Here is a 20,988-nt window from a genome sequence, read left to right on the forward strand (position 1 = left end):
TCTTTTGATTGTCCTATAAAGGTTTGTTTTGACAGAATGTCGGCACATTGAATTAAGAAATGTGACCTCTAATTTGCTTGGTTCTTTGCGTTGTATTGATGGAATGACACTAAAGTGGGTGTATCGTGGATAGAGAAGATGGTTATCAAACATTACAGCAAGTTCTTGATCGGCTGGGCAAGTAAATAGATGAATGGTTAATTTGGTTTAATGCAGATGTGTGCGGTATAGCATTTTGGGAAGACAAACCAGGGCTGGACCTTCACAGTGAGTAATGGGCCCTGAAGAGCTTTGTAGATTAGCGGGATGTTGGATTACAGGTATATAGCTCCCTGAAAGTGGTGTCACAGGCAGATAGGGTGGTCAAGAAGGCTTTCAGTACATTGGCCATCATCAGTCAGAGTATTGAGTATAGAAGTTCGGAGGTAATGTTATATTTGTATCAGACGTGCATGAAGCCACGTTTGGAGTATTATGTTCAGTTTTGCTATTGGAAGGATGCCATTAAACTGGAAAGTATTGCATAGAAGATTTACAAGGATGTTGCCAGGACTTGAGGGACTGAGCTGTAAGGAGAGCTTGAGCAGGCTAGGACTTTACTCCTTGGCGCGCAGAATACTGAGGGGTGAAGAGGTATACAGAATCATGAATCAAAGTGAATGAATAGAGTCTTTTACCCAAAGTCGTGCAATCAAGAACAAAGGGATATGTGTTTAAGGTGAGAAGGGATAGATTTAACATGAACTTGAGCAGTAACTTTTTCACTTGGAGGATGTTGGGTATATGGAATGAGTTGCCAGAAGAGGTAGTTGAGGCAGGCACTATAAGAGCATTTAAAAGACACCAGGACAGGGACATAGATAGGAAAGGTTTAGAGGGATTTGGGTCAAACACAGGCAAATGGGACTAGCCAAGAAGGGGCATTTGGTTGGAATGAACGAGTTGGGTCGAAGAGCCTGTTTCCGTGCTGTATGACTCCATGACTCTATTAAGGGTGTAGTGTCATTTTCATTCATCTGAATAGATCCCGGTGCTCTGAAACAGGTCTGGTTGCCAATTAGTGCCTGGATAGAGTGGATGTGGAGAGGATGTTTCCACTAGAGGGAGAATCTAGGACCAGAGGGTATCGCCTCAGAATAAATGGACGTACCTTTAGAAAGGAAATGAGGAGGAATTTCTTTAGTCAGAGGGTGGTGAATCTGTGGAATTTATTGTCACAGATGGCTCTAGAGGCCAAGTCAATGGATATTTTTGAGGTGGAGATTGATAGATTCTTGATTAGTAAGGGTGTCAGGGGTTATGGGAAGAAGGCAGGAGAATGGGGTTGATAGATCAGCCATGAGTGACTGGCGGATTAGACGATACGTCGAATGGCCTAATTCTGCTCCTGTAACTTACGAATTTATAAGTGTTTGTAAATTTATAGGCATCAAAGAATAATTGATGGCCACAAAAAATCCAATAAAACGAAAGGACACAAAGTGCTGGAGTAACTCAGCGGGTGAGGCAACATCTCTGGAGAACAGAGATACGTGACGTTTCAGGTCGGGACCCTTGTTCAGACCCAATAAAAATTATGATTTGGAATTCAGTTAAATCCTTTGGATTTGTAACATCTTAACCATAACTCAGTATTAGTACGTTTTGCTGCAGAGGAATATATGGCTGGTCTCCGAACTCCTTTGTGCATTAATAGAAGGAAACTCAATGCATTGTTACCTGTTTGGTGTTGTTTAGAATGGGTCTGCACTGTTTTTGCATAGTTGTTTCTGATGTTCAAACCTGCACTGTAACTGGAGCCTCCTGCCTTTATGCACAGCCCCTCTTCCCATTAAAGATATTAAGCAGAAAATTGTAGATTAGGGAATGCATATTGAAAATTACTAACCTCCCTGTACAAGATAAACCAGAACAATGCTGTAAATATTCTGCTAAAACACACCAATAACAATGGCCTGGATTTTTACCTGGAAAATGCCGGTAGTTGACAATGTAAATGTTTGCCTTTATGTTTTCAAAGCAAACAAATTCATGGCTTTTTGCTTGTGCGGGTAAACAGAGAACCCAAACCTACTGACAGATTTGGATCAGCTGATCTGTTAGTTTACACTTTCGACTTTACTTTAGACTTTGGAGTTACATTGTGGAAACCTGCCCTTCAGCCCACCGAGTAAACGCCGACCAGCGATCACCCCTTAATCTACACCATCTATCGCTTGCCAGTCTTTACCGGCCCCCTTCTGTCTTTTCCAGCTTTCTCCTCCCCGATTACAATCAGCCTGAAGAGGTTGACCTGACCTTAGACGTCACCTATCCATGTTCTATAGAGATGCTGCCTGACATGCTGAGGTGCTCTAGCACTTTCTGTCTTTTTTTTTGTCAACCAACATCTGCAGTTCCTTGTGATTTCTCTTAGTTGGCAACTGATTTCTCTTTGTGGCTCATTGCCCACAGGTGAACAAGTACAGTCAATGGAAGATAATTCACTGTGGACAGCACACGCCTCTCTAATCCCTGTTGAACCCATGCCCAAGGGCCTTTGGTAAGAAGAAGAATTATTGAGGCAGAAATAGCCAGCATTCCAAATCTCTTGATATGAGGCAATGTGAATTGAGTGGGCTGTGATGGTGCTGGAGTGAACGTAAATGCTATTTTTTTGTTTGGATCACTTGAGCAACTTCAAGGAGCATTAGTTGAACCACCAAACGAATACTGTCCCACATCTGTATTGACCCTGGATGGTGCCTCCCATGTGATGACAGGTACCTCAAACATGGGCTTCCAGCGTGTCACTGATCTCTACCAAGCTGCTGTACAGAGCCAACATGCTGCCCACAATTAGATTGGCATTTCCCGATTGGACATAAGATGGTGTGTAAATGTGAGATTTTCTTTCCGTTGGCAACACTGGACAGTTGATGTTACGAGGCTCGGTTCCTGTTAGTTTGGAGAATCATGCTTCAAACTTCATAACGGATAAGGTTTAGCAAGTGTACATTCATCGGTCCAATACCAAACCTCATCAAGGAGAGAGACGGCATTTTCTCAAATGTGAAATTGAAAAATGTAACACTTACACTTACTGCTCAGAAACTGTCAGAATAAAAAACACTTTTCCAGAACTTAAATCATTCTATGTCAAGGGGATGCATTTAACCAACTCTCCATGCCATAGATTCATAGAATCATACAGCACGGTAAATGTCCCTTCAGCCAAAGTCATTCTTTTCGACTAAGATGTCCTATTTGCCCGTATTTGGACCATATTCCTCCATGTTGTTATAATGTAGCTCACAGGATGAGGTGTTCCAAACCCAGGCATCGAAGATGTCCTCATTCTTTAGGGAACGGGGGTTCCCCTCTTTAACTATAGATGAGGCTCTCACCAGAGTCTCTTCTATACCCCGTTACACTGCTCTCACTCCCCATCCCCCCCACTCGTAACAAGGGCAGAGTCCCCCTTGTCCTCACCTTCCACCCTACCAGCCGTCACATACAACAGATAATCCTCTGACATGTTCGCCACCTCCGCTGGCCACATCTTCCCATCCCCTCCTCCTTCGGCTTTCTGCAGAGACCACTCCCTCCGTAACTCCCTGGTCAATTCGTCCCTTCCCACCCAAACAACCCCCTCCCCTGGCACTTTCCCTTGCAACTGCAGGAAATGCTACACTTGTCGTTTTACCTGCCCCCCTGACTCCATCCAATGATCCAAGCAGTCTTTCCAGGTGCGGCAGAGGTTCACCTGCACCTCCTCCATCCTCATCTATTGCATCCGCTGCTCTAGGTGTCAGCTGCTCTACATCGGTGAGACCAAGCGTAGGCTTGGCGATCGCTTTGCCCAACACCTTTGCTCAGTTCACAATAACCAACCTCATCTCCCGGTGGCTCAGCACTTCAACTCCCCCTCCCATTCCGAATCCGACCTTTCTGTCCTGGGCCTCCTCCATGGCCAGAGTGAGTCCCACTGTAAATTAAAGGAGGAGCAGCACCTCATATTTTGCTTGGGAAGTTTACACCCCAGCGGTATGAACATTGACTTTTCTAATTTCAGGCAGTCCTTGTTTTCTCCCTCTTTCCCCTTCCCAGCTCTCCCTCAGTCCACTGTCTCCGCCTCTTCCTTTCTTCTTCCCGCCCCCACCACCCCCACATCAGTCTGAAGAAGGGTCTTGACCCGAAACGTCACCTATTCCTTTGCTCCTCTGATGCTGCCTCACCCACTGAGCTGCCCCAGCATTTTTATCTACCTCCGATTTTCCAGCATCTGCAGTTCATTCTTATACACTTTGAATAGTGTTATTCCACATCAAACCCACCCATCACTGTGCATCCAAAGTTTGCTGGTTCATTACTAATTACACCCAGCAAGGGCACAAGCTACTGAACTTTTAATCACTTGAAGTTCTTTTCCAAAATGAATTGGGACAATGGCTGGCAAGGAAAATCCACCTCTCATTTCCAAGTGGATTCAGGAAATTTCCGCTCCCATCTTCCAGAGTGTATCCCATAGTTCCTATTTCAAATTATGACATAAGGGGCGGCAGATACTGGAACCTTGAGTAAAACACGAAGTGCTGAGTTCAGTTTTGTTTATTGTCACCAGTAGCGAGGGACAGTGAAAAGCTTTTGTTGCATGCTAACCTGTCAACAGAAAGACAATGCATGATTACATTTAGGGACTCAGTGGATTAGGCAACATCTGTGGGAGGGAATGAACAGACGATGTTTCAGGTTCTGGACCCTTTTTCAAACTGATTGGAGGAGGGGCGAGAAAGTTGGAAGAAAGACGAGGGTGGGGTAAATCCTGGCGAGTGATGGGTGGAGACAGGTGAGAGGATGGAGTGTGATTGGCAATGTTTGGAGATAGTGACAAAGGCTGGAGGTGAGGAGGGGACATAAAGGTGTCAGGTAAGGAAAGAAGAGATGCAGTGTAATAATGAGGAAGGGCGTCAAAGGTTCCAGCGCGAATGTGTTGAGAGGGAGAAATAGATCAGCCGTAACCAACTGGCGGAGTAGACTCGATGGTCCAATTGCGCTCCTATGTCTCCTGGTCCAAAACTGGAAGGATGGACATAGATGGAAGGGATGGGAAAGGTGTAAGAGGGGGGGGGAAGGGTGGGGATTAAAAGGTAAATATTAAGTTTAGTTTATTGTCATGTGTAACAAGGTACAGTGACAATTTTATGTTGCGTGCTAACCTCTCAGTGGAAAGACTATACATGAATATAGTCATGTCAAGACAGTTTATTGTCATGTGTCCCAGATAGGACAATGAAATTCTTGCTTGCTGCAGCACAACAGAATATAGTAAGCAAAAATACAGAACAGTTCAGTTCAATATACACATAAATAAGCAGATAAAGTGCAATGGGCTGTTACAGTTCAGAGTCTGTTTGTTGGCGAGTTTAGTAGCCTGATGGCTGTGGGGAAGTAGCTATTCCTGAACCTGGATGTAACAGATTTCAGGCTCCTGTACCTTCTGCCCGTTGGTAGCGGAGAGATGAGTGCGTGGCCAGGATGGTGTGGGTCCTTGATGATGTTGGCTGCCTTTTTGAGGCAGCGACTGCAATACGTCCCCTTCGATGGTGGGGAGGTCAGAGCCGATGATGGACTGGGCAGTGGTTACAACTTTCTGCATCCTTTTCCGCTCATAATATATAATCAAGCCATCCACGGTGTACAGATACAGGATAAAGGGAGTATCATTTAGTACAAGATAAAGTCCAGTAAGTCTGATTAAAGGTAGTCCAGGGGTCTCCAATGCAGTGGATAGTAGCTCAGGACCACTCTTTAGTTGTTGATAGAATTGTTGACAACTAAAGAGTAGTCCTGAGCTATTTGGGGATGTACATACCCAGTATTTCTGCTCAATTAATTCCAAGATGAAAGTTATGTTATTGTAAGGCGAAGTTCAAGATAAAAAAAAAGTCAACATGATAACACCGGATCATCTTGGAAATTGATCTAATTTTCATCAAATCTGTTGTAGATTCCAAGAATCTGAATGTTTTCAATTAACCACTCTAGGAATATCTGTGATCATTGGTACTTAAAAAAATGAATGTGTGCTTTTAGAGTAATACAGGAAAAATAGTTGAGTTGCTGTAATGTTTCAGATTGTGCTGTCTGGTAGGGGAGCCAATGTCTTGATAAAAGCCCATTTTCTGTTTTCAAGCAATTTTGAACGTCTGACAATGAGGAGATATTTCTGTGCATGATGTCAGTTCTGAATAATTAAGAACTGGGACAAAAATTGTGCAAAAATGGTAATGTGGTAAGGGCAATCAGACTGGAGTCCAGTTGTTTACAAAGATTATCTGCCGAGTGCATATTTTCACATGGGGAATATAAGTAGGACCTCTAGTGGTGCAGCCAGGAATTGCATTGAATTGAAGTTTGAAACAATATCCAGAATTAAAAGAAGTGGGAGATTTCACATACAAGGTCACTCACTGGTTTATGGAAAGCTCAAAACACATTTGAACACCACAGTGCTCTTTACCTCAGAACAGATGGACCTTATATCTATACATAATATACTGTATATGTGTAATATGTGCAATGTCTATATAAGATGGTCTGAATGGCATTATAAGGTGCCGTGATCTTCTGTAATCGTACAATTACCCTCACCATGGCAACAGGAATAGATGCAGGAAAAATGGTCCCGATGTTGGGGGAGTCCAGAACCAGGGGTCACAGTTTAAGAATAAGGGGTAGGCCATTTAGGACTGAGATGAGGAAAAACCTTTTCACCCGGAGAGTTGTGAATCTGTGGAATTCTCTGCCACAGAAGGCAGTGGAGGCCAATTAATTGGATATTTTCAAGAGAAAGTTAGATTTAGCTTTAGGGCTAAAAGAATTAAGGGATATGTGGAAAAAGCAGGAACGGGGTACTGATTTTAGATGATCAGCCATGATCATATTGAATGGCAGTGCTGGCTCGATGGGCCGAATGGCCTACTCCTGCACCTATTTTTCTTTGTTTCTATGTTTCCAACAAATCTATACTAAACGTAGAGTGTAGAAAAATACAGCACAGGAACAGGCCCTTCGGTCCCCCAACGCCCAAGTCTGCGATTCATGGACATCACCAGTTGCTGAGTGCCTTCTCTGGTGATGCTCTGCCAGGCCTGTATGGCAGCCATCTTTAGTTTATGCTTGTTTTGAGAGGCTAGTCCCCTTCAGTTTTCTCTTCAGCATATAAAAGGCATGTTCAATTGGGTTCAGATCGGGTGATTGACTTGGCCACTCAAGAATTGACCATTTTTTTAGCTTTGAAAAACTCCTTTGTTGCTTTCGCAGTATGTTTGGGATCATTGTCTTGCTGTAGAATGAACCGCCGGCCAATGGGTTTTGAGGCATTTCTTTTGAACTTGAGTAGATAGGATGTGTCTATACACTTCAGAATTCATTATGCTACTACCATCAGCAGTTGTATCATCAATGAAGATAAGTGAGCCAGTACCTTAAGCAGCCATACATGCCCAGGCCATAACACCCACACCACTGTGTTTCACAGATATGATGGTATACTTTGGATTTTGGGCAGCTCCTTCTCTCCTCCATACTTTGCTCTGGCCATCACTCCGATATAAGTTAATCTTCGTCTCATCTGTCCACAAGACCTTTTTCCAGAACTGTGGTTGCTCTTTTAAGCACATCTCGCCAAACTGTAACCTGGCCACCGTATTTTTGTGGCTAACCAACGGTTTGCATCTTGCAGTGTAGCCTCTGTATTTCTGTTCATGAAGTCTTCTGCGGACAGTGGTCATTGACAAATCCACACCTGACTCTTGAAGAGTTTTTCTGATCTGTCGGACAGGTGTTTGGGGATTTTTCGTTAATATAGAGAGAATTCTTCTGTCATCAGCTGTGGAGGTCTTCCTTGGCCTGCCAGTCCCTTTGCGATTAGTAAGGTCACCAGTGCTCTCTTTCTTCTTAATGATGTTCTAAGGTTTGGCTGATGTCTCCAACAGTTTTATTCTTGTTTCTCAGTCTCATAATGGCTTATTTGACTTTCATTGGCACAACTTTGGTCCTCATGTTGATAAACAGCAATAAACATTTCCAAAGGTGATGGAAAGACTAGGTGCTGAGAGCTCTCTTATACCTGCATTAAGGAGGCATTTAAACACACCTGAGTAATTACAAACACCTGTGAAGCCATGTGCCCCAAACATTATGGTGCCCTGAAATGGGGGAACTATGTATAAACACTGCTGTAATTTCTACATGGTGAAACCCAAATGTATAAAAATACCCTTTAATAAAATCTGACAATGTGCACTTTAACCACATGTGATTTTTTTTTTCTATTACAAATCTCAAATTGTGGAGTACAGAGGCACATAAATAAATTATGGGTCTTAGTCCCAAACATTATGGAGGGCACTGTATTTTGCCCATCTTACATCTTGCATATGGTATGTTTGCTTTCGGGACATTGATTGGAAGAGTTAGGAAGTCATCAAGCAGCTTTATAGGACTTTGGTAAGGCTGCATTTGGAGTATTGCATGCAGTTCTGGTCACCCTATTACAGGATGTGGAGGCTTTGGGAAGAGTGCAGAGGAGGTTTACCAGCATGATGCCTGGATGAGGGAGTATTGGCTGCAGCGAAAAGTTGGACAGACTTGGATTGTTTTCTCTGGAACGCCGGAGGTTGAGGGGAGACCTGACAGAAGTACATAAAATTATGAAAGGGGTCGACAGTCAAATCCCTTTTCCCATGGATGGAAATATCAAATACAAGAGGGCATAGCCTTAAGGTGAGAGAGGCAAAGTTTAAAAGAGAGTTTTAGATTGGCAGGTATATATGCAGGGAATAGATTAAATGCAGGCAGATAAGAGTTAGCATTGGCCTCGTGTTTGGCACAGACATTGTGGGCTGGAGGGTTCCTGTACTGTGCTGGTCTATATTCTCTCCATTAATTCAATATAGGACTTCCTTTCCCATAGCCTTTGTGCTTTGCATAAGAATATTGCTGATCATTGTTAATAATCGTTGTTCTTTTCAGGTAAGGGGGCACCCAGAACCTCACATCAGCTGGTACAAGAACGGGCAGCTTGTCCCAAAGGATGATCGGTACGTTACTGAACAAAGTTCACGCGGAACTTTTAGCTTGCTCATTAAAGAAGTGCAGAAAGAAGATGCGGGCAAGTTTACCTGTGAAACTGCCAATGTCGCTGGTGCTCGACAGGTAACAGTGGAGTTAACAGTGACTGGTGAGTTCTTTATCTTCATCGCTTAATACTCATCTCTTTTGATGTCTCGTGTTCACACCTTAGCCTTCCTCATCTCTGTGACTCCCGCAACTGAAGAAGGGTCTCGACCCGAAATGTCACCCATTCCTCCTATCCAGAGAGGCTGCCTGTCCCGCTGAGTTATATTACAGCATTTTGTGTCTATCTTCGGTGTAAACCAGAATCTGTAGTTCCAGTTGGGGAGATGATTGTTATTCATAACACAGCAAACAGGCTTCAGGGAAGAGCCAAGCCTTCACATCCTGGGAGTTATCTGTCAGTGTCCCACAGGGTGGCACAATGGCACAGCTGGTAGAGCTGCTGCCGCACAGAGCCAGAGACCACGGTTAGATCCTGACCATCCTGACCATGTGGGGAATTTGCACATTCACCCTGTGACCGTGTCGTTTTTCATCGGATGCTCCAGTTTCCACCCACATCCCAAACATGCGCAGGTTTGGTGTTAGTTGACTTCTGTAATTTGCCCCTAGTGTGTAGAGATTGAAAGCGGGATATCAAAGAACTAGTGTGAAGGTTAATTGATAGTCGGTGGGCCAAAGGACCTGTTTCCACACTGTACCTCGAAACTAAACTAAACTAAATTAAAAACAGACTTCCTGTGACCCCCTTCCATTTTATTGATTTATTTCAGACATATTTTGAACAATAAATATTTTAGTCTACTTGTAAACTCTGCACCAACCATGTACCTGTACAGCGTGTTTCATAGAACATAGAACAGTACAGCACAAGAAGAAGCCCTACAACTCTCAATGTCCATGCCAAATATGATACCAGGATCAACTCCCATCTGCCTGCACATGATCCATACCCCTCCATTCCCTCAGGGAATTTCCTTGCATAAACAGCAGTAGAGTTGCTGTCTTACAGCGTCAGAGACCCGGATTGCCAGCTGACAAAGGCTGCCAGCATCATCAAGGACCCACACCATCCAGGCCACACACTCATCTCTCTGCTGCCATCAGGTAGAAGGTACAGGAGTCTGAAATCTACAACATCCAGGTTCAGGAACAGCTTCTTCCACACAGACATCAGACTATTAAACACAACTTCAAGCAAACTCTGAACTATAACAGCCTATTGCACTTTATCTGTTTATTTATGTGTGTGTATATATGTATATTCTATGGTATATGGATGCACTGATCTGATCTGTATTTATGCCTACAATATTCTGTTGTGCTGCAGCAATCAAGAATTTAATTGTCCTATCAGACAATAAACTCTCTTGACTTGACTTGGGTTCGATCCTGACCTCATGTGCTGTTAGTATGGAATTTTCACGATCTCCCTGTGACCGTGTGGGTTTTCTCTGGATGCTCCGGTTTCCTCCCACATCCCAAAGACGTGTGGGTTTGTAAGTTAATTGGATCTGTAAATTGTCCCGAGTGTGCAGGAAGAATTTGTGTTTGGGTGATTGTTGGTCGGCATGGACATGGTGGGCTGAAGGGCCTGTTTCCACGTGCTATCTCTAAGCTCTGAAGATTCATATTATGACATTATCAACATTTTTACAGAAATCAATATTTAGTGATTTGCACTAGAGACCAAAGCATGAACTTGATATTGCTATTGATATGCCTGACCAAGGATATGGGTTTAGTATCACATGCATGATGCATACCTGTGTATGTCTCAAAGATCAACAGCATGGATATGTAAAAAAAGAGACAAAGTGCTGGAGAAACTCAGCAAGTCAGGCAATATGACTGAAGAACATGGATAACTGATGTTTCTGGTCAGGATCTTTCTTTCATGTTCTCTAGAGATACTGCCTGGCCCGTTGAGCTTCTCCAGCATTTTGTGTATTTTTCTGTAAACCAACATCTGCATTTCCTAGTTTCAGCATGGATATCTAACTCTGCAGTTTACAGTAACATACAGTCAAGAGTTCTGAGAAGCTTAATTTCATGCAAGTCTCTTCATCAATCATCCATTTTTTTACAGAGGAAACTGGCAGGAAATATGGATGGCCTTCCAACAGCTCCAGGTAGATGATTAACAATACATTGCCAATTCATTGTGCTTCATGTTGAAATTTGTAGCTTCATCTGGGTTCTGCCATTTGATAGTAGTGGGAAGGGTTGATTAGGCACACAATATATATATATCTAGACAAAACGTGTAATGCATTTAACGCTATTCTCCAGTGCTCCTCAATAGATAACACAGTGGCACAGCTGGTAGAGCTGCTGCCCACAGCACTAGATATCCGGGTTCAATTATATCTTCAAGAATTGTCTGTGTGGTGTTTGCATGTTCTCCCTGTGACTCCGTTCTTCCATGCACTCCGGTTTCATTCCACATCCCAAAACCTGGATGTTTTTAGGTTAATTGACCTCTGTAAATTGCCCCTCATATATAGCGAGTGGATGAGAAAGTGGGATAACATAGAACTAGTGTAAACAGTGATCAGTGGTTGGCGTGCACTTGGTGGACCAAAGGGCCTGTTTCCACGCTGCATCTCTAAACTAAACCAAATTACTGTCTTACAATGTGACAGAAATCTATTATGTAGTGTTTATGCTTTCTGGCTAATTTCTTATTTGTTCCCAAGCATTTATCCTGAAATTTCACAAATTAAAGTTAATTATGTGAAGCTTTGTCAAGGGCTTTCAGGAAGTACAATTAAGACTGTGGCAACACCTTTACAACTAATCAGGAAATGGCTTTATCTCTAAGGCAAACTGTTTGTAATATTTCATATTTCATTTTAAAGATGAAGCCAATTGTTAAAATTGTTACTGCTTATAAAGTCCATCTTTACAGCACATGGTATTTGCTAATTTGCAAATATTAATGTGGCATTAGTATTTTTGTACCGAGTTTCCCCAGAGCCACTGTGCAGAACCTTGCACATGGATGAAGTTATCATGGTGCAATGGTTCAGGGGGGGGGGGGGGGGGGGGGGGGCTTGGGGGGAGGGACAGTATTGGGATCGCTCCTTCCACTATGCGTAGAGAACCAAAGTGTTGTATTGTCATATTCTTGAAGCTGTCTGTATAGTATTATACTGTACATTCTCGCTGTGACCACAAGGGTTTTCTCCAGGTCCACCCACATTCCAAAGATGTACAGGTTTGTTGGTTAATTAGCTTCTGTAAATTGTCCCTAGTGCGTAGGATAGTGCTAGTGTACTGGTCGGCGTGGACTTGGTGGACTAAAGTAGCAATGTCACAAAATTTTGAGATTTTAAAAATCAAGTCTGCAATTTATCCCATCGGATAAAGCATAAAAAGAAGATTAATTTGACACCTAATTCACTTTCATATATTCAGTATTAAAAAAGTTATGGCCATTTTCATACTCTGAAATTAGCATCTTGTTCTCTATTGCTTTTCCATTGACTTAATTCAAAAGCTGTGATCGAGGACAGTCAAAAGCCCATAACTTTCTTAAGAATTAAGAGAACTGAATGAAATTTTCAGTTATTATAGATTGAAGCATTCTGAAACAAATATGAAACAATCTTACTTGGATGACCTGAAATTAAATATAATTAGTTAGTTACCTAATTGTAGCTAATTACAATATTCAATTACTAGATCTAAACATCTATCCATTTTTTAAGAAAAGGTTAATATTTTTAAATAGCCTAAGTGTCCAAATAACATTCACACAAGAATTCACAATATAACATGATTTTTATATCTCATTGTCATGAATTTATAGGCCAAATGGAAGGAATTTAGTGTTTAATGCCCGTAAATTAATGGGCATTTAAATCATTTTGTGAGTGGGTTTTTGTGGAACGCGATCGATTGGAACGTTGTGGTTGCAGTGAATTTGAACCCCATATCGGCAGGAAAATACTGCCAGTTCGTATGGGGCCAAAATCACATTATCGCCAAAGAAATTTTGATTAAAGTCATCCTAAGAAGCAAGTTTATATGTAAAATAAACAACTTACATTTTGTTTTGTCCCCTACGTGAGATCCGTCCCTTTGTAGGCATTGACGGCATTAGAAGTAGCTTTTTATTTTACTCCAGGGATTAAATTGTCCCCCGATTTTTAAAAAAACTTCAGAGAACGGAAGTCGGAATGATTTTTCTGCATCAGCTAGCAGCCCGAGAAAATATATCTCGGACAGGCAGGAGAAAACAGCATTTTGATCCCCCCCCCCCCCCCCCCCCCCCCCCCCCCCCCCCCCCCCCCCCCCCCCCCCTCAAAGGCGCCAAAGCCACGCAAACGGCCAGTGGCAGAACTGCAGCGCCGCTGAAGATAGGTATTATAACATCGCTAACTAAAGGGCCTGTATCTAAAGTCGTATGTCTAACGTTAGGGAAATTAAAGGTAAAACAGATGCTGCAGATCCTAATAGAAGGTCAGCCATTTTTTAGAATATTCCCACTTTATCTTGAGCTTCATCAGATAATTATCCCAGCTATATTTAATTATAGATTTTACAAAAAGTTATGGAATAGATTTTTTTGCTTTGCGGCAGTTGCACCAATTAAAGGGTGTGTATCTATACTGTAATGGCAAACTAAGTTGCTGACTTACGGCTAGCTACATTCCCATTGCAATTTGGATTATTTGTTGGGCTCCATCCAACAAATGAATTTAAGCTAATGCACCTCACTGCATTTTTGCTAATCTAGGACAGAACTCTGAAATGAAGTATTAATTATATCAAATGTGGAAGACATTTATATCCTCTCAAAAAGGTGTGACCAAGCCAGGACTTGGTCACACCTGATTTATTTTTCTTGAAAAGTTTGTAAATGTTGTTTAAAAAGTTTTAAATAGTAAGTTTTTATTTTGTTGGCAGTCGCTATTCTACACAGTCGATTGAAAATAGACCCAGTATATGGGGTGAAAGTCCTCCGAAATTTGTCACAAAGCCAACGCGACTCATTATCAAAGAAGGACAGAACGGCAAATTCTCCTGTAAGATAACAGGACGGCCACAACCTCATGTTACCTGGCTGAAGGTAAAGATTTATTGACTCCCGTAAGATCAAACGTCGCTTTAAGAATTAATGCAGATATGTATGAAATGCAACATCAGGTATAATGTTTAAGGAGTTACATGGCAATCCTGATCAATCTAACCTTTCTATGTGTTAGAACACAGAACATAGAACAGTATAGCACAGGAACAGGTCTGGCCCAGAATGCTTGTACCGAACAAGATGCCAAGACCAACTTCATTCCGGAGATGAAATGAGATAATGCTGGAAACACAGAGCAAGTCTGGCAAAATCTCTGGAAAGAGAAGCAGTGTTAATGTTTCGGAACATAAAGAATAATAAAAGTCATAAGTGATAGGAGCAGAATTAGGCCATTCGGCCCATCAAGTCTACTCCGCCATTGAATCATGGCTGATCTATCTCTACCTTTTAACCCCATTCTCCTGCCATAACCCCATAACCTCTGACACCCATACTAATCAGGAATCTATCTCTCTCTGCCTTAAAAATATCTACTGACTTGGCCTCCACAGCCTTCTGTGGCAAAGAATTACACAGATTCACCACCCTCTAACAAAATAAATTTCTCCTCATCTCCTTACGAAAAGAACGTCCTTTAATCCTGAGTCTATGACCTCTAGTCCTAGACTCTCCCACTAGTGGCAACATCCTCTTCACATCCACTTTATCCAAGACTTTCACTATTCTGTATGTTTCAATGAGGTCCCCCACATTCTTCTAAAATCCAGCGAGTACAGGCCCAGTGCCGACAAACACTCATCATAGGTTAACCTTCCCATTCTTGGGATCATTCATATAAAGTAAGTTATTGTTGTGGAGAAGGTGTGGGATGGATAAATAGAACAAAGGGAATATCTCTCAAAGGATAGACCATAAGACATTGGAGCAAAATGTATTCCATTAGGCTCATCAAGTCTGTTCTGCCATTCAATCATGGCTGATCTACCTTTCACTCTTAACCCCATTCTCCTGCCTTCTCCCGGTAACCTTTGATACCCTTACTAATCAAGAATATGTCAATCTCCGCCTTAAAAATACCCAATGACTTGGCCCCCACAGTCATATGTGGCACTGAATCCCACAGATTCACCACCCTCCAGCTAAAGGAATTCCTCCTTCTGTTAATTGTGAATTGATGAATGGTAATGGCTTATACCAAGCACAAAGGCAATAGGAAAATAAGACCTCTGATTCACTGAATGTGAGATCAGGACAGCACAGTAACAGGCTCTTCAGAGCTGGGGGCAACCCAGTGGGCCAGGCAGCATCTGTGAAGAGAATGGACAGGTGACATTTTAAGTTGGCACCTTTCTGCAGACTGATTGGAGTTGGGGAGAGAAAGCTGGAGCCTGTGGGGGTGGAAGAAAGCCGAGTAAGCGATAGAAGAATACAGGTGAGGGGGGTTGTTTGGGATATGGGGAGAGTAGGTGACGAAGGCTGGAGAAGTAAAGGAGACAAAATAAGGAGTGAAGAAATGTAACGCCAGAGGGAGAGATGTAAAACATTTAAGAGGGGTTGCTCAGACACACATGTATTTCTGAACTGAAGTAATAATATCTTGAAAATGTCACAATTTTTCCTCGAAAAGATCCATAGGAAAAAAAATGGTTTCTACTAAACCCCCAAGATTTCAGCTCTAATCACCCCTCTGCAAACTGATCTTATCTTTTTTCTTCAAAATATGAAGAAGACCTCCAATAATTTCCATAGATCCCTCTCCCAACCTTGTCCCTCGGTTTTTCTTCGTTAATTTGCATTACTCTTATTACTTATTCCAGCTGCAAGATTTCAGACCATGCTGCCAAAGGGCACCTTCATCTAATACATTTTAAAAGCTTTACTACTGCATGAAAGACAGCTTCCAATAAGTTATAGTTGCAGTCAATAAGTCTGGATTTCAGATTAGCTTTCAGAAAGCACTTCTGAGCTATTTCCAAATAACAGAAAAAGACTATAAAATTTCACTGATCATACTTGCAATTTAGCCTTTACATTTGAACTCAGCAAAGGTCATTGCTAAATTGGGCTGGTGGTTTAGACTGTGCTTGCACACGACAATTGATGGTGTGTGGAGAGTGAAGGGAGTATTCTCAAGATCGAGAAAAGATATTGATCAGCTGGTAATGGAATTTAATCCTTTGAATGGAATATTGTGTGGTCATATAGGATAAGTCATGCACAATGGATGGTTGGGTCCGAAGGTGTATTGAGGACAAGAGACCAAGAGTTCAAAGCACCTTGATGGTGGAAGCACAGGTATTTAGGATAGTGCAGAAGACACACAGTATGTGATGTAGCCTTTCTTAGCTGGGGCATAGAAGATCAGGGAAGTCTCTGTAGAGGTTTTATAAAATATTGGTCAGTCGACAACTGGTATATTGTGTGCAATTTTGGTCACCACAGTATAAAAGCGACTCCACCCATTTGCCAATCAACCCACCTTATCTGTATCCACCTATCACTTGCCAGGCTGCTCCCCCACCTCTCTTCCAGCTTTCTCCCTGCTACTACAATCTAAAGAAGGGTCCTGACCCGAAACATCACATATCCATGTTCCCCAGAGATGCTGCCCCACCCGCAAAGTTACTCCAACAACATTTTGCGTCCTTTGTTTAAGAAAGAACGGCAGATGGTGGAAAAATCGAAGGGACCCTGGCCAATTCGTCCCTTCCCACCCAAACCAGCCACTCCCCGGGTACTTTCCCTTGCAACCACAGGAAATGCTACACTTGTCGCTTTATCTCCCCCCTCAACTCCATCCAAGGACCCAAGCAGTCTTTCCAGGTGAGGCAGAGGTTCACCTGCACCTACTCCAACTTCCCTACATTGGTGAGACCAAGCGTAGGCTTGGCGATCGCTTCGCCCAACACCTCCGCTCAGTTCGCAATAACAAACCTGATCTCCCGGTGGCTCAGCACTTCAACACCCCCTCCCATTCCAAATCCGACCTTTCTATCCTGGGCCTCGTCCATTGCCACAATGAGGCCCAGCGCAAGTTGGAGGAACAGCACCTCATATTTCGCTTGGGTAGTTTAAACCCCAGCGGTATGAACATTGACTTCTCCAATTTCAGGAAGTCCTTGCTTTCTCCCTCCTTCCCCTCCCCTTCCCAGCTCTCCCACAAGGCTACTGTCTCCGCCTTTTCCTTTCTTTTTACCCCCCCCGACATCTGTCTGAAGAAGGGTCTCGACCTGAAACGTCGCCTATTCCTTCTCTCCATAGATGCTGCCTCATCCGCTGAGTTTCTCCAGCATTTTTGTATACCTTTGTATCCTTTTATCACTTGCCAAGCTTTGCCACACTCTCCCACCTCTCTTCGAGCTTTCTCCCTGCTGCTACAATCTAAAGAAGAGTCACAACCTGAACCCTCCACATATGTCGCCTGACCCGCTGAGTTACTCCAGCACTTTTGCCCAGTAAGTTATTGCCATTCCTGCAGTGGTTCCAGGTCTTGGGGATGATGCTTGTGGAGTTGATAATCTCAGCAATCATTCAAAAGACCTGGTGCCAAATTGCTTATGGAACCACTGACTGTAAACAGAATATTTTTCCCCCATCTAACTTTTTCCAAGAGCATTTCCAGAGAGCTGGAATATTTTGGCCGTAAGTGTGATCCATTGTTCCGCAATTAATTCTTCAACTAATCCAACGAGAACACGGATAGGTGACGTTTCGGGTCAGGATTCTTCTTCAGACTCTGGTCTGTTTCTTCAAACTCTAGACTTCAGTCAGAAGAAGGGTCCCGACCCGAAAAGTCACCTATCCATGACTCCAGAAATGGTGCCTGAGAAAGGTCTTCCTACTTTGTCAAAAATGAGTGCTGAGTGTTAATGGATGTTAAATCAGCAAATTGGGTGAGAAATCTGGCAGGCAAATTAAAATGAGGCTTCCAAACTCAAATGGCCTGGGTGTGTTGTGTTGAGCACTCCCCTTGTCCCTCTTAGCTCAAAGTCCATCCAAAATTGGAGCCAAGGACATTTCCTTAAAATGCTGCAGGGAGTTGTAATTCATAGGTACCGTAATTGTTACTGATGTGAGTTGGAGTATGGAATCTGGGATCAAGGAAGCCTGTTAATTTCTAGACTTGTAAATATTACCAGGATATTTATTTGAGAAGAAAAGCCGGAGGGTGTTTGGGGGGGGTGGAAGAACACATTTGTTCAAGTGGCGGCACAGTGGTAGAGTTGCTGCCTTACAGTATCAGAGATCTCGGGTGCTGCCTGTGGGGAGTGTATTTTTTCCATGTGACCACGTGGGTTTTCTCCGGGTGCTCTGGTTTCCTCCCACACTTCAAAGACGTACAGGTTTGTAGGTTAATTTGCTTTGGTAAAGTTGCAAATTGTCCCAAATGTATAGGATAGTGCTAGTGTACGGGGCGATCGCTGGTCTACGCAGACTCGCTGTTTCTGCGCCCTGTCTCTGTCTAAAGTCAAGTGGCTCTTCATTGTTGAAGAATACTATATGGACTTATAAGTGTTGCTCAACTTTAATCATGTATTTTCTGGGCTGGAAGTAGTCCAGAAAAGCACAAGGTTTGATGACAGCAAAGGCTCCAATGAAAACCACAGGACTGAACCATTTAACCAACCCAAGATATAGATCAAGGTGACCTACACTATTGACCAGTCTCCATAACCCAGTCCAACAGTGGCTTGCGATGTTTAAATCAATCTGGAGCACTAGAACAAAATGGATCTGTTATGCAACAGATAGTAACATACTTGGAGGGACTTTGCAACTTCACACTTTCTTAAAGTAAAATGAAATATGAATAATTCTCATTTAAAACTTCAGAGTAAAGCAGAATCACATGGTTTTTGTCTATGGGCACCTATCCTTGTAACTCCAGCGTGGGCTGAAGGGCCTGTTTCCATGCTGGATCTCTAAACTGAACTGAACTGAACTAAACTGCTGAAAGTTGCTTCAAAGGGTCATGGTCAGGTGCTGTTGCATCATGGGTAGCAGAATGTGTAGAATTAATACGAGTTTATTGGGAGGAATTCACTGGGATGCAAGGTGTCGGTATTGTAGATTCTATGCTGTCATGGAATGAGGACTTCAAGGTTATGATTCCAGAGGCTGGGCAGAGCCTGAAGTCAGTAGGGCACTTCGGTAGTGTGATGCTTGAAGATCTTGATCACACATGAGATCATTGAATTTCCTGCAGCACTACATCCATTGTCTTTGTGTGGACAGAAAGGCCTGTTTCCGCGGTGGGCTGAAAGGCGGTTTCCGCGTTGTATCTCTAAACTAAAGTAATCTAAACTAAGTACCTGAGAAACTATAGGAGCCTGTAAACTGTAACATCCAGGTTAAGGAACAGCTTCTTCCCTACAAACCATCAGGCTATTAAACACTAACCAACTAAACTCCTAACTATGAACTGCCTGGGTTGGATGAGGGACTTTGGGCTTGGTTTTAATCTTTGCACAATATTGTTCTTTTTTTTAATTCAGCAAACTTCTTTATTGTTCATTATGGTATTTGCTGAGTACGATGTTGATATACCTGTTGTGCTGCTGCAAGTAAGAATTTCAGTGTTTCGTTTCAGGACCTATGACAATAAAACACTCTTAACTGTCTTGAGAGTGACCTTTCAGCTATAAATTATCTCTTTTGGAACACTTTATTGTAGAATAGAACTGATGAATGCAACAGCTCTGAGACTGAGATAAAATGAGGATTAAATAAGCACTGGTTAATATGATAGGGATGTGTAGGAAGGAACTGCAGATGCTGGTTTAAACCGAAGATAGGTACAAAATGCTGGAGTAACTCACACATTCCTTCTCTCCAGAGATGCTGCCTGTCCCGCTGAGTTATTCCAGCATTTTGTGTCTAACTTCTTATTAATATGATCCCAAATTTGAACATTGGGAGGCTAACACTATGGTGCTATTTAAATGGATGTCATAACTACTTTCAGATAGGCGAAGTCATCATTTGGTTAAAGTGAAAGTGCACCTCTTTTGTCTTTCCTAGAACGATGTACAGCTGCAGCAAAGTAATCGTTTCAACATGTTTGAGAGGTCGGGGATCCATTTTCTGGAGATCTGCGCTGCACAGTGCGAGGATGCTGGAAGCTTTGTGTGTTTAGTGAAGAACAGTGCAGGGAAAGCACTGGCCACCGCCGAGCTCACAATTCAAAGTACGGATCCTTTTGAGGACATTTTACAAATTATTGTTTCTCTTGAGTTTCAACTTTGAATTTGAAAACTTTGTATTTGTCCAACATCGGCTTTGATGTTTTTATTTGGAAGGCCTTTTTTTGTTTGATTGATTGATAGAAAGATACAGCACGGAAATAGGACCTTTGGCCCACCAAGTCCGCAGCAACCATCAATCACCTGTTCACACTAGTTCTATGTTGTCCCACATTCCCATCCGCTCCCTGCATCCTAAGAACAATTTACCGAGGCCAATGAACATCTTTAGGATGAGGGAGGGAGGCGGAGCACCCGGAGGAAACCCACACGGTCACAGGGAGAACATGCAAACTCCGCACAGACAGTACCCGAGGTCTGGATTAAACCCGGGTTTCTAGCACGGCGAGGTAGCAGCTTGACCAGTTGCACCACTGTGCTGCTTAAATTTATAAATCTATATTTACATTTATAATTAATAATTTATAAATGTGATATGCAATATATAAATATACATTTATAATTATAAATTTACAATATATTTATATATTGTATATCACATTTATAAATTAAAATTTATAAATTTGTAAATTTTGAGATTGCAACATGTTTTTGGAATATGTAAACAATTATTTTATTTAACTT

At 42.5% G+C, this 20,988-nt stretch overlaps 1 protein-coding gene across 9 annotated transcripts in view; it reads left to right on the top strand.

Moving 5' to 3' along the window:
- The window catches only part of LOC129698790 (myosin light chain kinase, smooth muscle-like), a 258,392-nt gene that overhangs the window by 105,593 nt on the left and 131,811 nt on the right, over positions 1-20,988 (top strand). For all 9 annotated transcript variants that reach the window (XM_055638067.1, XM_055638068.1, XM_055638065.1 and 6 more), the window contains 4 exons: positions 9,019-9,226; positions 11,213-11,255; positions 14,038-14,200; positions 20,183-20,348. In XM_055638067.1, coding sequence (XP_055494042.1) covers positions 9,019-9,226; positions 11,213-11,255; positions 14,038-14,200; positions 20,183-20,348 — 580 coding nt within the window. The remainder of the gene's footprint in view (positions 1-9,018; positions 9,227-11,212; positions 11,256-14,037; positions 14,201-20,182; positions 20,349-20,988) is intronic.

This window comes from Leucoraja erinacea, chromosome 7 (genome assembly GCF_028641065.1).
Source record: "Leucoraja erinacea ecotype New England chromosome 7, Leri_hhj_1, whole genome shotgun sequence".
Taxonomy (NCBI): Eukaryota; Metazoa; Chordata; class Chondrichthyes; order Rajiformes; family Rajidae; genus Leucoraja; species Leucoraja erinaceus.